Source organism: Chelonoidis abingdonii, chromosome 17 (genome assembly GCF_003597395.2).
Source record: "Chelonoidis abingdonii isolate Lonesome George chromosome 17, CheloAbing_2.0, whole genome shotgun sequence".
Taxonomy (NCBI): domain Eukaryota; kingdom Metazoa; phylum Chordata; order Testudines; family Testudinidae; genus Chelonoidis; species Chelonoidis abingdonii.
The window spans coordinates 29,490,032-29,505,533 of NC_133785.1; the positions used below are offsets into that span (position 1 = coordinate 29,490,032).

The 15,502-nt window shown below is 37.1% G+C and overlaps 1 protein-coding gene across 2 annotated transcripts in view; it reads left to right on the forward strand.

Moving 5' to 3' along the window:
- Positions 1-14,594, forward strand: part of CNTN3 (contactin 3) — a 237,830-nt gene extending 223,236 nt beyond the window's left edge. For both annotated transcript variants that reach the window (XM_032795983.2, XM_032795984.2), the window contains exons 18-21: positions 2,166-2,352; positions 7,623-7,735; positions 10,253-10,421; positions 12,503-14,594. In XM_032795983.2, coding sequence (XP_032651874.1) covers positions 2,166-2,352; positions 7,623-7,735; positions 10,253-10,421; positions 12,503-12,606 — 573 coding nt within the window. In that variant the 3' untranslated portion in view covers positions 12,607-14,594. The remainder of the gene's footprint in view (positions 1-2,165; positions 2,353-7,622; positions 7,736-10,252; positions 10,422-12,502) is intronic.
- Positions 14,595-15,502: the final 908 nt, after the last annotated feature.

Sequence of the window (15,502 nt, forward strand, 5' to 3'; positions counted from 1 at the left end):
GCTTCTGTACTAGATGGCTAGAAGATAGCTAATATGATGTCAATTTTTTAAAAAGGCTGTAGAGGCGATCCTGGCAATTATAGGCCACTAAACCTAACTTCGATCCCAGGAAAATTGGTTGAAATTATAGTAAAGAACAGAATTATCAGACACATAGGTGAACGCGATTTTTTTGAGAAAGCCATGTTGACTCTTCTCCAAGGGAAATCATGCCTCACCCATCTATTAGAATTCTTTGAGGGGGGAAACAAAGATGTGGACATGGGTGATCCAGTGGATATAGTGTACTTGGACTTACAGACAGCCTTTGACACGGTCCCTCAACAAAGGCTCTTAAGCAAAGTAAGTAGTCATGGGATAAGAGGAAATGTCCTCTCATGGTTAAGTAGCTGATTAAAAGACAGGAACAAAGGGTTGGAATAAATGGTCAGAATGGAAAGAGGTAAATAGCGGTGTCCTTCAGGGATCTGTAATGAGACCAGTGCTGTTCAACGTGTTCATAAATGGTCTGGAAAAAGGGGTAAACAGTCATGTGGCAAAATTTGAAGATGATACAAAATTATTCTATAATAAAGCAGACTGAAGAGCTACAAAGGGATCCCACAGAACTGGGTGACAGGGCAACAAAATGGCAGGTGAAAGTCAATGTTGATAAATGCAAAGTAGTGCGCATTGGAAAACATAATCCCAACTATGCATACAAAATGATTGTGTCTAAATTAGCACAATAATCAAGAAAGAGATCTTGACATCATTGTGGATGGTTCTCTGAAAACATCTGCTGAATGTGCAGCAGCAGTCAAAAAAGCTAACAGATTGTTATGAGCTATTAGGAAAGGTTTAGATATTAAGATAGTAAATATCATCGTGCCATAACACCCATACCTTCAATACTTCATGCAGTTCTGGTCACCTCATCTCAAATATCATATTTTAGAAATGGAAAAGGTACAGAGAAGGGCAGCAAAAATGGTTAAAGGTATGAAACAACTTCCATATGAGGAGAGGATAAGAAGACTGGGGCTATTCAGCTTGGAAAATAAACAACTAAGGGGGTGGAGGGGTCCATCTAGTCCAGTATCCTGTCTTCTAACAGTGGCCAGTGCCAGGTGCTCCAGAGGGAATGAACAGAACAGGTAATCAAGTGATCCATCCCCTGTCGCCCATTCCCAGTTGCTGGCAAACAGAGGCTAGGGACACGGATGTCCAATGTATAGGTTCTATATAGTAGAGAATTTTCTTTTCTCTCTCTCTCTCTCTCTCTGACTAAGCTTGGTGTCTCTTTCCAAATATATTTGAGAACCCACCAGAATGGGCATGTATTGTATAGCGATCCCTGTGATGGCAGTCACGGCTCTCTCTCTCTGTCTGCCTCAAGCTGACATTTTTTGAATGACAGCTTTAATTTCAATGGGAATTGTTTTATAAGATAGTTTTCTAATGAGTTTAGTGTGTGTTGTATTATTGTTCGTTAATCGTGTTTGTTATGATACTGCCTAAGGACCAAGAATGGGGCCCCATTGTGATAAGTGTTGTACAAACACCAAATAGTAGATAGCCCCTGCCTGGAAATGCTTACAGTCTAAATAGGTGAGGCAGACACGGGGTGGGAGAAGGGGTAGAACACACAAACAGTGTGAACAAGATCTTGGCAACAAACTTCATGTTAGTTCTGTGATTTTGGGGGCGGAGGGCCTGGTTAAGAGTGTTTCAGCTACATGGAAAGGAAAGTGAGGGGAAAGATGACATTGAAGAGAAAGGAAGGTTAGGGAGACAGGGCAGGAAGACGAGGATAAGAGGGGCACGTATAGAGGGAAGTTGAGGTGAAGAGGCTGTAAGGGAGGGAGAGGGTTGAAGCAAACAGCCATTTGGTGCAGGGCAGAGAATATATGATGAACTAATGCTTTTCCTCTGTCATCATTTTCATTCAAATAGTCTAACATTTTAGTTCCCTCTTTTCTATAACTACACTAAGAAAGAAATATTAGTATGAAAGGTAAAGCCAGATAGACAATAGGGATGCTATTTTCATAGGATATGTATTATTTCTGAAACTTTAAGGTAATTCCACCATTTTCAAGAGACAAAAAAGCATTTACAGGAATCAGACATAATACTGCGTATGAACATTTTGTTACAAAAACGTTTTATGTTTTGTATCATAGGTCAGGTACTGGAATAATGGTGGAAAAGAAGAATCTTCAAATAGTGTAAAAGCTACAGGGAATGAGACATCAGTAAGAATAACAGGCTTGAAGAGCAACTTAGCATATTACACAGGTGTCCGGGCATACAACAGTGCTGGGTCAGGACCCTTTAGCGGCACAGTCAATGCCACCACAAAAAAGACACGTGGGTATCATCAATCTAAATAAATGAGGGGAGGGCCATAATGGGTTTTATTCACTTGCAGGCAAAAGGGAGAACATGTGCATTATTGGGAATGATGAGAGAAACAAATGAACCAGACTTTCATGTAAAATAGAACCCTCACACTTTTTCAAATTCAAGCCCAGAGCCAACACCCACTTCTGTGGATGTTATTCATGATCATGGTTATGCAAAAATCAAACATGCTCATGGACCTGACTAACTGAAAGTCACCACCACTGATTTCCAAACGTTTGTGAATCTGGACTGCTAAATTCTTCTTACTGACAAAGAAGTTTCAAAAGTCAGGTTTGATTTTGTGATGTTGAAAAACAATCTTCTGCTATATGGAACCAAGCGACTCACTGAATATTTCATGGCTTTATAATATAAGTTCTCTAGAGTCTAACTTTGGAGGTGGACTGCAGTTCATGCAAAACAATCACTCATGTTGACTCCTGTGTTCTCTTGCCCAAATTACTCACAAGATACCACTTTACTACCAAAACAAGATTTAATTCCAGAGAACACACAAATACTCAGAAAGGCTTTGATAATTTCCACAGGAAATGTTTTGCATGTGTTCTGATGTTTAAACACAGTTCAGAATAAATGCCATAAACGTTGAAGTTTTTGCTTTTTAACTAACATAAATCCACAAGTAAATCTGAATAAAGGTCCAAATATATATTCAGAGACTCTGATATATTTAATAATGCAGGTCCATCTTGAGTAGCCCCATGGCCAATCCCATTATGTGATCCAGTTTATCAGACTCTGGCCCTTGAAGAATAGCCCCAATAAAGTTAACGTCATTATGGATACTCACATGAGTAAGGCAGGCAGGATTTTGCCCATTTGAATTTTAAAAGTGTTCCAAAGAAATACAAAATATTGTTTTGTTAGAATGATTGCATTATAGTATTGTCGATTTTAGTATATCCCAGATCAAAAAGTGTTAGTTAAACTGGCAGTGGTGTTTTTACTTATCATTGCACTGAGCCTTCTTGCTCATATTTTTGTATAAATGTAAGTTTTCTTCCCTAAGTCCACTGATTACTGCCTGACCCATTCACTGATGCTGCAGTCCTAATTTTGTGACGTGGTATCTTGGAAGAATATATTGAGACAAAACCACTTGACTGTGGTAGTTATTGAATTAAGGCCTCATGCCATTGACTTCAGTGGGCTGCAGATTTGGCCCTGAATGAATACATCTGGTAAATGGAACAGGCTGATTAAAAAGTTTCTAGCTACACACCAATATTTTGGTAGTGAGTAATGAAAGTAATTAGATTATGGTTCAACAGAAGTATGTGGAAATTTGAAATATTTTTGGATCCTTCAGATTAAGTAAAACTAAACAGCTTTCTTCACAACTTTAGTACTCATGCAAAAAACTTTAATGTTTCAAGTCTTCTCATCTTCTCTAAGGAAAACTTTAATTCAAACACTGCTTTTTCAGAATTGCTCCAGACTTCCACTCATGAAACATTCGTCACCATCTCATCCCTTTCTTTTCATTCTCTTTCTTTTGAGTAGAACTGTTTAAAGAATTTGAAATTCAAAAATTTCAGTGAAACATGGACACATTTTTCATTAAAAGTTGTTGAAAATAAGTGTCCCTTTCTTCCGTCAGCTCACGTTTTAAGCCTTTTAATTCCCACCAATACCCCATCAGATCTTTTTGAATAATGCCCTTCATATTGTGCATATGATTATATGTTACAATTGCACTTTCCACATTTTTCCATGCAACCCATAAGATATTAGTTAATATTAACCTCTAACATGAAACATACAAGTCACATACCATAATCATGCATCATGAGCGTTCAACTTCACAGTCTATATATATAATGGTCAACGTTCTCTTCATAATCAATGCATGATGCCTAAAGCCCATGTTTCTCAACCTTTTCAGGCTGGCAAGTCCTTATTCAATGAAAAAAAAATTGTGCCCCCCTGCCCTTCGTATCTTATAAAAGTAAGAGTAAAAAAATAGTGTTTCAGTGCTAAGCCGATATAAATGTATTGGGTGAGGCGTGTTTTGACTTGCATGGGTAAGGGTGTTCAGAGAGGGGGAAAGCAAGATTTTCTTTGTATTAGATTGTTATAAAAATTTGCCTCACAGCCCCAGTGATTGCTTCTCATTACACTCACCACGAGGCTGGTGGGTCTGAAAGCACCAGTTGAAAAACACTGCTTAAGGTATACTGAATTGTTTCCATTGAAGGTTCTGTATCAACCACTTTGGAAACAGTGTTTCCCTTGTTAAATATTATGCACATTTTCATATTTCTAGAGAGTCTCATCACCTTTTTTTAAACCTTGTAAGAGTATCACTGAAGGTGACCTCCTAGCAAAGACTGTTAAAACTTGCCCTAATAGCTTCATTGTTTTCAGTCCCATCGGGCAGAACTAAAAGCAGAGGTGTAATATATTGATCCATCAGAGCAACTCCCCTATTTTAATTCCCATAAATCTAATGGTAAAATACATTTTGTGTCACCATGACAGGAATAAACCTAATTAGAACTCTCTGAGGGAAAGTCAACCAGTCACATTTCATTTTTAATAAGCTTCAGTTCGGCATGGGACTTATAATTCCCATCATGGTCAATTATCTCACAGTTGGTCTATAATGATTAGATGCTCTCTCTTAATTGAAACTTCTTGATGTGGCGTAGAGAGATGCAAATATAAGTTTCTGTATAGGCTTGGCAACTGGTAAAGAAGATCCTGAAATGAAGCAAGAAGGAGCCAGTTATTGTAATATCTCCTGCAGCAGAATACTCTCATTTCAGTTATCCTATTACTGTCATAGTCATTGGAGAGGCAAAGATCATTTTCAAATGACCATAGTTCTATTAATTATAAACTTAATATAAAACCAGTAAACTGTGAATTCAGCTTCTAGAGGTTGGGTTACGTCAAGGCCATTGTGCAAGAGAACTTTTTAGTTAATTGCATAGGAGAGAAGTCAGTGGAATGGTGTACTAAAGCTATCGCTTTCCAAACATTGGCTGCGGTATGTTAGCTGTTCTGGGGAGAATTAATTTTTCTTCAGAAAAAAGGGCTTTGAATTTTTTCAATAAGTGATATTCTGTTTATCCCAAATATTTGACAGAATATTTTTGCAGCATATTTTAGGTTTAAACATTAAATTGTGCCTTTATCTTTATGCAAATTAATATTTTTAAACAAAAAATCGAGAATTACTGTTCTTCCTGAAAATCCTTGAATTATTCAAAAGTTCAGATAAACAACTGTGCAAGTCTTCACTCGTAGAACTGTATGATAAAACAATTTAACATTTCTGAGTACTTGCAATATATATAAAATTCATTAGAACATATGTTCTGCACTGAAGGTCTAATTCGGCAAGGTACTTAAGCATGTAACTAACTCTAAGTATATCAGTGGTGCCAGTGAACTCAGTGGAACTATTCACAGGCTTAGAGTTGGGCAAAATTTGTCATGCAGTTTTTTTGTGTGTGTGCACAAAATGCAGGTTCCACTTCTTTCAGGTCATGAAAGAATTCATCAGTTTGGGTCAATTTTGGCATATTGTTTTAGTCAAATAAAAAAAATGAGAAATATCAAAATAATTCATATTGGCATTTCTGAAACAAAATATTTTGATTTTTGTTTTGGAAAGTTTTTTATTAAAACATTTAAAAGGTTTAAAACCTCAAAATAAAATGGAATGTTCTGTTTTGATTAAAAAAAAACATTTAATTTGATCTGAAATGATAATTTTGTTTTACTTTTCAAATGTCAGTGGATTTTTGTAATCGTTTCTGTTGATCCAATATAGCCAACTTTTTTGGGGGGTTTATCCACTGAACCAAAAATTTGATTATTTGCACATCTATACTTGTGAGTTACTTCTGTAAGTCAAGTGGTAGAGGCCTATGATTTATGCATAATTATTGTGCATTTTTCCACTTGTTTGCAGATGTCATATTACTATTTTGCTATGGGTTTAAAGGAATGATTTATTAATTCTCAAACCTAATCTTAATATCAGTGAGTGATAATTACTAAAATACGCTCTAACACTCAGCTCGCAAGTATAAAAAACTTTATTTGACAAACTCATTTTTATATATAGAAATTGGATATTAGTTCATCAAAGTAAATCCTTAGTAATAAGAGCAAGGAAAATACTGAAAAAAGATAATATTTGCTTTTGTGTCTGCTTTGTATGAACATACGTGAATCTAGATTTACTGACATGTATGTTCATAGAAAAATTACAAAGTTTCATATGTGAAACAATTTTAGTTTTGTTCCAGTGAGTATTTGCACTCAAAATGCTTATACTACAAATTCTACCAGAGGTCATTACCATAGTGTGGTATTGACTTTTCTGCACCAAAGCTTAGACTTATGCTCTTTGAGCAATAGCTAACTCTATTAGTTAATAGCAGTAGTAGGTTGTTATACTTTTCAAGTGTGTTTATGTGTTCAGGACAAGATTTTCAGAAATGACTGGTGACTCTAGATGCCTCATTCTCTAAATATACAACTTGAGACACTTTAAGGGATCCTGATTTTCAGAGGCTGGGAGCTTGTTTTTGAATATCTGGCCCCTTCAAGTTGTATCAAAAATTTGGGCACCAACATTTACTAGTCCTTTTTTAAAATCTCGGCCTTATCCTGTCAGGGAACAGAAAGAATACTACGTGGTTTATCTGACCAATGACCAGTCTGACTGCAGCCTTAGTGGGAATTACTGAAAACTTACATATAACTCTTCATAATCATACCAAGGTTTAAAAAAAACAAAAAAAAGTAACAAAAGAAATGTCAAATACTTTTGCCGTAACCAATATATTCAAATGAAAAAAGACTAAATTTGTCAAAGAAGTTATTCACTGCAAAATATTTTTAGTCTTAACAGAAAGTTAAAGATATAAAAGGTCTGTATCATCATTCCTCTTATAATTTGTTCTAATTCATCATTTTTATATCTTGATACAAAAGTTTTTATCTGGCCATGTTCAATGAAGGACCATAGACTGATAAGTCAGAAATAACGTTTTTGTGCATCTCTATTTATCTCCTCTTCTATTTTTCCAATTTAGTCTCTGAACCATACAGTCTACAAGTGATGATGCTCTGTTTGAGTTGCTTTTACATCTAACATGTCATGACAGTCAATTACCTGAACTATTATTTGCTGCTGTATAATAAATCACTAATGCCAAATAAATTAAAATCATGCTTTCATTATGTATTTCAAGCACCCAGTCAGCCTCCAGGAAACGTTATATGGAATGTTACAGACTCCAGGGTAGTACTGAACTGGGAGCAAGTGAAAGCAATGGAGAATGAATCCGAAGTAACTGGATATAAGGTAGGTAAAAACAGTACAGCTAGAGTACTTTATGGCAACAAACGCTTTCATTTTAAGCTTTTCTCATGTTTATTTCCAAGGCAGCAAATTTAGAGTTTAAAATGCTAGCAGATGTGGCCATTTTGCAGAACTCCTGAATGTGGGATGCACGATACCACTCCCAAAACATCTTTACTGCACCTCCTTTTTATAGCCATTGTTTAAATTATTTCATTTGAAACAAAACAAAGTGAGCCAGATCCTTGGCTGGTGGGAATCTGCACAACTACAAAGTTGGCCCATTTTATCAAACTGATGGCCATGTGTCAAATTGATAATTTCATGGCTTTTTAACTACTGTGGGAAAACTTCCACCGCCTCGATAAAACGTCCATTGTTGTTAGTATTCTAGCAGCAAACAGATGTTCAGAGAATTCTATAAATCTATATGGGCCCTATACAATTGCTATCTCTTAGTAAATTACAGAGAGTGCTTCTACAGAGCTACATTGATTTTCACTCCTTGATGTTATTACTGTAAACCAGTGGTCCCCAACCTTTCTGTTGCAATAGCATATTCATGTTCCCAGAAAAGTGTCACGGGCGCCGTTCGACGAGCCATCGAAATGCCGCCGAGAAGCGGCATCATCGAGAAGTGTCGCCAGCAAAATGCCGAGAAGCAGTGGCATTTCGGCGGCAACACTTCTTGCGTTGCCGCTTTTCGGCGGCATTTCAGCGGCTGGCTGCCCAGTGGCCTCACTCCTAGGCGGCGGGTTGTCCAGCGGAAGCGCTTCTTTGTCAGTAGCCGAGCACACATAAATGCCCCGGCGGGTGCCATGGCGTCCGCAGGCACCGTGTTGGGGACCACTGCTGTAAACAGTATTTACATCACAAATCTAAATACTGGCAACAGTTTTGAGCCATTCTGGATTGTGTTAACAAGTGACTGATGGGTGATTACAGCCTATGTAAGACACCTGGAAAATTAGGTCATTGGGCTTGCAGGGCATAGCTGGAATGCAAATATACCTAGTCACAGATTCAGCTCTATCTCTTCTGCAGTATTTGGCACAGCATTAGGTTGCCTTGGCAATACAAATGCCTACTACTGAAGTCTTGTTACACTGGGTAAAGATTTCAGAAGCACCTAAAATCCATTTTCAGAAGTGACTTAGGCACTTAGAAGAGAGATCATTACCCCTGCTTCAGACCATTTACGCCGATGAAGGGGCCTTGGAGCAGCATCATTTGCCAGGAGAGAATTCTCCCAGCACAGCCATTATAAAGGAAGAAGGCCATAAAATTGTTCCCTGAGGTCCACCTCACATGAGTCATGGTTTCAGGGGCATGTGTTGGCTCAGAGGTGGGGCTGAGAGTGGGAGGGGTGTGCCAAGGATGGGGCTGGAGCGTGCAATGCTATAACAATTCTGAGCAGCACTGCAACCTATAGGGCAATGCAGGAGGCTGTCATAATGTAGATAGTGTTGTGGTAGCTGTGTTGCTCCCAGGAAATCAGAGACACAAGGCGAGTGAGGTAATATATTTTATTGGAACAACTTCTTTTGATGGCAAGTATTCAAGCTACATCGAGCTCTCCTTCCCAGACCTGAAGTAGAGTTCTATATAGCTCAGAAGCTTGTCTCTTTCACCAACTAAATGCAATTTGGCCCAATAAAATTGTCCCTGTAATGTAGATAGGCATTGACAACTTATGGTGGGATGTCATGCCTACCTTTCCAGTGGACTTCTGCTATTTTTTTACTCCATTCCTACCGATACCATTGGGAAGTGGTGTTATTCTTGTGCCTTTACCCCTGACATCCAAGGATGACTCGGAGTGCAAGAATTGCTCTGATGGATGCTATTCTGCTATTTTCTCAGTTAGGCCACCCACTCTGGAAGCTGGGGATGTGGGCACATTGGCCTACTGCGACACCACCACCAATACCCTTTCTCCTCCGACAACAATTTTTTTAACACTGGGGGCTGCAACCCTGGGTTACTCAATGGAAGCTGACATAACCCAGGGCTGGATATAGTTCCCAGTGTTTAAAATGCAGCAGGACGCATGCGGTAAATTTCCATGACAGAATAATCATTCAACACTTGCAGAACTTCTTCCAGTATAGCCCATAATTTCCACATTTTTATTAATTCTGTTCTGTCCCCTTACTATTTACTGCTTGAAGTGTTTGATCTAGATAACGACATGTTCCAAGCAGAGGGATAATTTATAGAACAATACATTACTAAGAAACTCAAGAGACTATATTATTCATTTGTTATCATTATATATTGTGCCATTTTAGATTAAAGCTGGGATAAAAGAGCTTGATTAATGTTATCTGCTTTTATTGCCTTTCTAGATATTGATGATAATTCTGATACATGAAGTCAACCAGAACTGAGAATTTTTCCCCCTGTATTTTTTTAGAATTTAACCCTTTTTCAAAAAACAAAATTTGGAGCAGTACATGGTGAAAGAAAAACTGCATGCAGCATTGCCAAAAATTCTGGGTTTTGTTGTTGTTTTTGCAGGTTTTGTACAGGACTAGCAATCAAAACCGTGTGAATGAACTGACCACAAATACGACATCAGCAGAACTTTTACTCCCATTCAATGAGGATTACATCATAGAAGTAAAAGCAACAACTGATGGTGGAGATGGCACTAGCAGTGATGAGATCAGGATTCCCAAACTGACTAGTATGTAGTCACTGATATGAGGTGTCATTATTTTGTTGTACAGTAATGCATAGAAGTCTACCGATATCAGAACCCCATAGTACAAAGCACCATACATGCAGCTTAGTAAGAAGTGATGCATGCCACAAAGAGCTTACATTCTAAACAGGCAAAGTGTGAGGAGGAAACAGAAGTACAGAGAGGTGGAATGATTTGCACAAGACCACACAGCTTGTCAGTGGCAGAGCTGGGAAGAGAACCCAAGTCATTGGACTCCTAGATCAGTGCCCTGTCAACAGTGTGGTGGTTCCTCTGTTGACATATTGTCTGACATTTCATTCCAAAACTTAGTGGAAAAGCAGATGCACAAGGAGCATAAATTCTGATCTTTGTTGCTCCAGGTTGTGAGTGTCCAAGTAAGTAACGTGCTGATACTCTACTCAAGGTGATGTCATCTTGTTACATAAGTACCTACTGTAGGCTGTTCAAAAGACTGAAGATAGCAACTCACTTGTATTCCTGGCTAGATAAGTTAAGTTGTGGCAGTATTTTTTAATGGGAGAAATGAATACATTACCATCAACACCACTGTACATCTTGGGTGTATTTATCTCATTACCTATACAATCTTCCTTCTTTATAAAATCAAAATGTTGGGAAGCGTGCCCAAAAGCTGTCAGCTGGAGTGAGCTCAGTACAGTACGTTCAGTCTATCTTCCTTTCAGTTTTTGGAAGAATCTTTTTTAAAATCAGCATCCTGCAATCACTGCATATTGACAAGCTTTCATTGACTGCAGTGGGGCTTTTGTTTATGCAATGATGGCTGGACTGGGCCATTATGGATGTAATTCTTTTTATAAGAAAATTACAATTATTGTGGACCAAATCCAGGTCCCATTAAAGCCAATGAGGAAACTCCCTTTAATTTCATGGCAATCAAGATTCGGACATGCGTGCAGGATTGGAATTAAATAGTTAAAACCTTAACTTGAACTCCCAGGCCATCTAGAAAGAAGGCAGGTAGTGACAATGTTCAGAAAAGGAAGTCCCTTAAGTAACACTAATATAGTACTCTGGAAATGCTCAGGCTTTAGAGTTTCTCAGCATGAAGTTAATGGGGCTTCACTGATTTACCGCAGCTGAGGATTTGGCCAAGTGTGTGCCTCCTGAAAAAAATCTGTGAAAGGTTTTGCTCTGCTAATGTTTTATAAAAGTTCTAATAGCATAAGGATCATGAACTTGACTTGAGCTTAGTTTAATTGAGTTTCATAATGCAAAGTAATGCTAACTAGCATCTGAAATTAACAGAGAAATTGTTAATCATTTATACATCTGGGATTAAAGTGCTTCAGCAACAGGCATTAAATGGCACCACTAATTATATATATGTTCCCAGTATTTTGTAACACCACCTATTTTGTTTTAGTTGACTGAGTCATGACTAGACTTTGTGCCTGACACCCACAGCCAGCAGTTGTGGGAGCCAGTCTTTATATGAATGGATTCCTTATTGATTAAAAGGAAAAAAACCCGTGCTTGTACACTGTATGGTAATAAGTTAATAAAAAGGAAACCAATTAACCTTCACATGTCCTTACTCATGATAAACTTCCTTCTTTTGGTTTGGTCAATTACCGTGTAAATTAGGGCTAGATAGTCTGCGTGTGAGTGGGAGAGAGATTTTACATATATACATAAGTATATGTGTGTGTGTGTGTGTGTGTGTGTGTGTAAGTATCTTAAAAAATCAGATTTTCACTTTTCATATGGCTCTCTTTTTTCATTTATAATCTTAAAGATGAAGACAATTCTGTGAATCCTCCTGAAATGTGAATATATTTCAATTCTTCACAAATATTTAGAATTATTTGGTAAATCTTGCATTGGTTAGCTGAAATGAAGAACTGCAATAAATCTTATCTGGAAAATAACAAGAGGCCGAGATACTCAAAGGTATCTAAGTTCCTAACTCCCACTGCTTTTAATTGAAGTTGGGTGCCTAAATAGCTTTGAGGATCTGTGCCAGAGTCCTTATTGGTAACATGTTTTGAGACATCATATATATTGCATTGATTTAATCCCAAATTTTTCATTTGTCACAGGTATGGATGCAAGAGGTTCTGGTGCATCAGTCTTGAACATCTACAGTTTATCCAGCTTCATACGAATAGTACCTTTCTTGACCTTTAATGCAGTGTTGTGGTGATACATTGTCATTCTCTGGATACATTAAATCAGTTACAAAAGTGCTTTTTAAAAAAAATACAGTGGTTATGCATGGGTTTTTTTTCAACTCTGTGTTTTTAAATACTTCATATTCCATTGTAGGTTAAATTAAAAAAAAAATCCACCATATAAAAATTCAGTAAATCCTTTTAAGGGAATCTAAAATGCCTTAATACTTGAACCAAAGGAGTTTACATAATACATTTGTCAAATCTGATGTAAATGAGAGTAAGAGTATTATGCTACAGTTTGAGAGCTTCACAGAGTCTCAGATACACCTTGGATCTATGATGAACTCCATTTTTTTTTTTTTTTTTTTGGCAGTGACACTAAATTGTTTTGAGTATGTCCCGGGTCATTGTGATGGAATAAATCTAATCCACACAAACAGATGAAAATGGATGCATATTTAACTGGAATGACAAATGACAAATCTTAGACCGATGAAACCTTTTAAAAGCAGTGTGTTTACCAAGTATGTTCAGATAAGCTTGCATACTATCCTTTTATATAATGTATTCTAAATCTACCAGATAATCATAGGTATTAGAGATGGAAAAGACCTAGTCCGTCTCCTGTCAATGTTTTGTCCCATTTACCTTTGAAAGTCCAAGAGACAGCGTTTCGACACTTCTAAGGTTTTCTCTTTTTCCTCATAGTCAGCATACATTTTTATGCCTCCCTTCAAGAACACAAGTCCTTTCTCTCCATTTATATGTATTTGAATTAATTATAGATTTTTTTCTCATTCCCCTACTTCATCCATCTCTTTTCCAGGTTATTGTATACATATTTAGCAGTATATTCTGTCTTCATAACCTGATCGTTCCCGCTCCCAGCTCATTTTTGTTGCCCTTCTCTGAATTCCCACATCCCAAGATGTTTTGGAAAATGCAGTGCCCAGAACCGAGCACTGTATTTTAGGTGCAGATGCACCGTGGCCTTATAGAAAGGGACTGTTGCCTCCCTGCTCTGTGATGTGTTTCTTCTGAATATTCAGCCCAAAATTACATTGGCCCTTTGTCTACCATGTCACATTGCAAACTATGCCTGATTCAATATATGCTATTACTCCTCTGCTCCCTTTTAGCATTGCTGCTACCCAGATTTCTCCTTCAGTTGCTGAAAGGAACCTCTGTCTCTAAGCAGCTCCACCTCTCTCAGCTGGGCTGGCATTCTGTAATAAATCCCATGAATATCATATAATTCTTGGTATTACTATGGCAATATACTATAGCTTTTACTAGATATATAGAAATATATATAAACAAAGACTTTTTGTCCTTGTTATTACAGAGATTGTTCTAAATCTATATGTTCCATAGCAATATATAAAAGAGATGCCAAACCTGGTACATTTGATTTTCTACATTTGCAAAGCTTAGACAAATCATACGTTATTCTATCCTTTCAGACAGCTTTTAATCGAATAGCAAATTACACAGTGTCAAATGTTCATGTGACATAAAAATGATATTCTGTTCTTTCGGTTTAATCTCAAAGGACACAAAAAAAATCAAAAATGTCAACCTCAAGTGAACCCAAGATCAGTAAAATTCTGACATCACTGTAGTAATGTTTTAATATGCATTCAGATATCAAATTCACATTAATCTAACACACAAACGATCTTGCTAGCTATCCGAGCAAGATCTGTATATACTGTACATACATAGTAAAAAAATCATAAATGGCTAGTTGTTTTTTCAGTATGGCTAACCATTGATGTTTCTAAAGAGTCACAAAGGGTGGGAAACAGACATTCCTAGTAAATATATAGTTCAGTTTCATGCAATGAAAGGTGAATCTTTCTATTCTTGTTTAAGAAATTCTGCAGTGTCATTTTCATGATTATTCTATTGCATTATTTAACTTTGTTATATATCTCCATGAGATATGTACTGAGTATCTTGTTTCATATTGAAAAGTATGAAATTTATCCTTAAACTTCCAGTTGTGTGTGTATCCTATGGTTATCTGTATGTATTTTTTTTCTATTATTCTAATAAAATATTTATAACATTGAGGATTATTGCAATATTTCAAAATATGTTGCCCTCTCAAAATCACATATTTGTACTCAGAAGAGCACATCGTAGAGATGTCCAACCACAACACTTGCCTATATTCTTAACAACATTCCTGCTAACTGCCAATTCTCTAATTTTCCCCCATCTCTGCTCTCCAGAGTCCAAAGTCAACAGAAAGATTCTCATTGACTTTACTAGGTTGACTTACTCTTTTCAAATGTTTCTTATACTGTAATAGAAATCTCCCTGGGCCCATTTCCTTAAACATTTAGTCCTTAAACATTTGTTAGTTTTTGATGACTCTCCACTTCCCTTCCTAATATTTTATTTTGAAGGGAGGCAGTGTTGCCTAGAAGATAGAGCAATAGATTGGCACTCAGGACACCTGAGTTTGTTTCCAGTCCTGCTGTTGCTTGGTGAATGATCTCAAGCATGTCATATCACCTAGTTGTGCCTCAGTTTGCCCACCTGTAAAATTGAAATGATACCTCCTTTGTAAAGCACTTTGAGATCACCATATAGACTGTATTATAGAAGAGATGAGAATTTTTTATTATACATTATTGTTATTAAAAGGTATGGAATGTGCATTGAAATGCAATGAAGTGACAGCCCTTTTATGTCCCTAAGTGTCATTAGTAACAAAGTATTCATTTTTGGCATGCAAGATATGCAGGGTCGGGACACAGAAGCTAGATTCATAGTTTTAAGGTTCCAATCATGTAAACATGGATGTGAGTAGCTTTACTGTCCCATTAAGTTCATAAATGTTATGTGTTCATTCTTCTCCATTCCCTCTTTAGTTTCTGTCTTCCCTACCCAAGCTGCATTTGCTCATATTTTGAT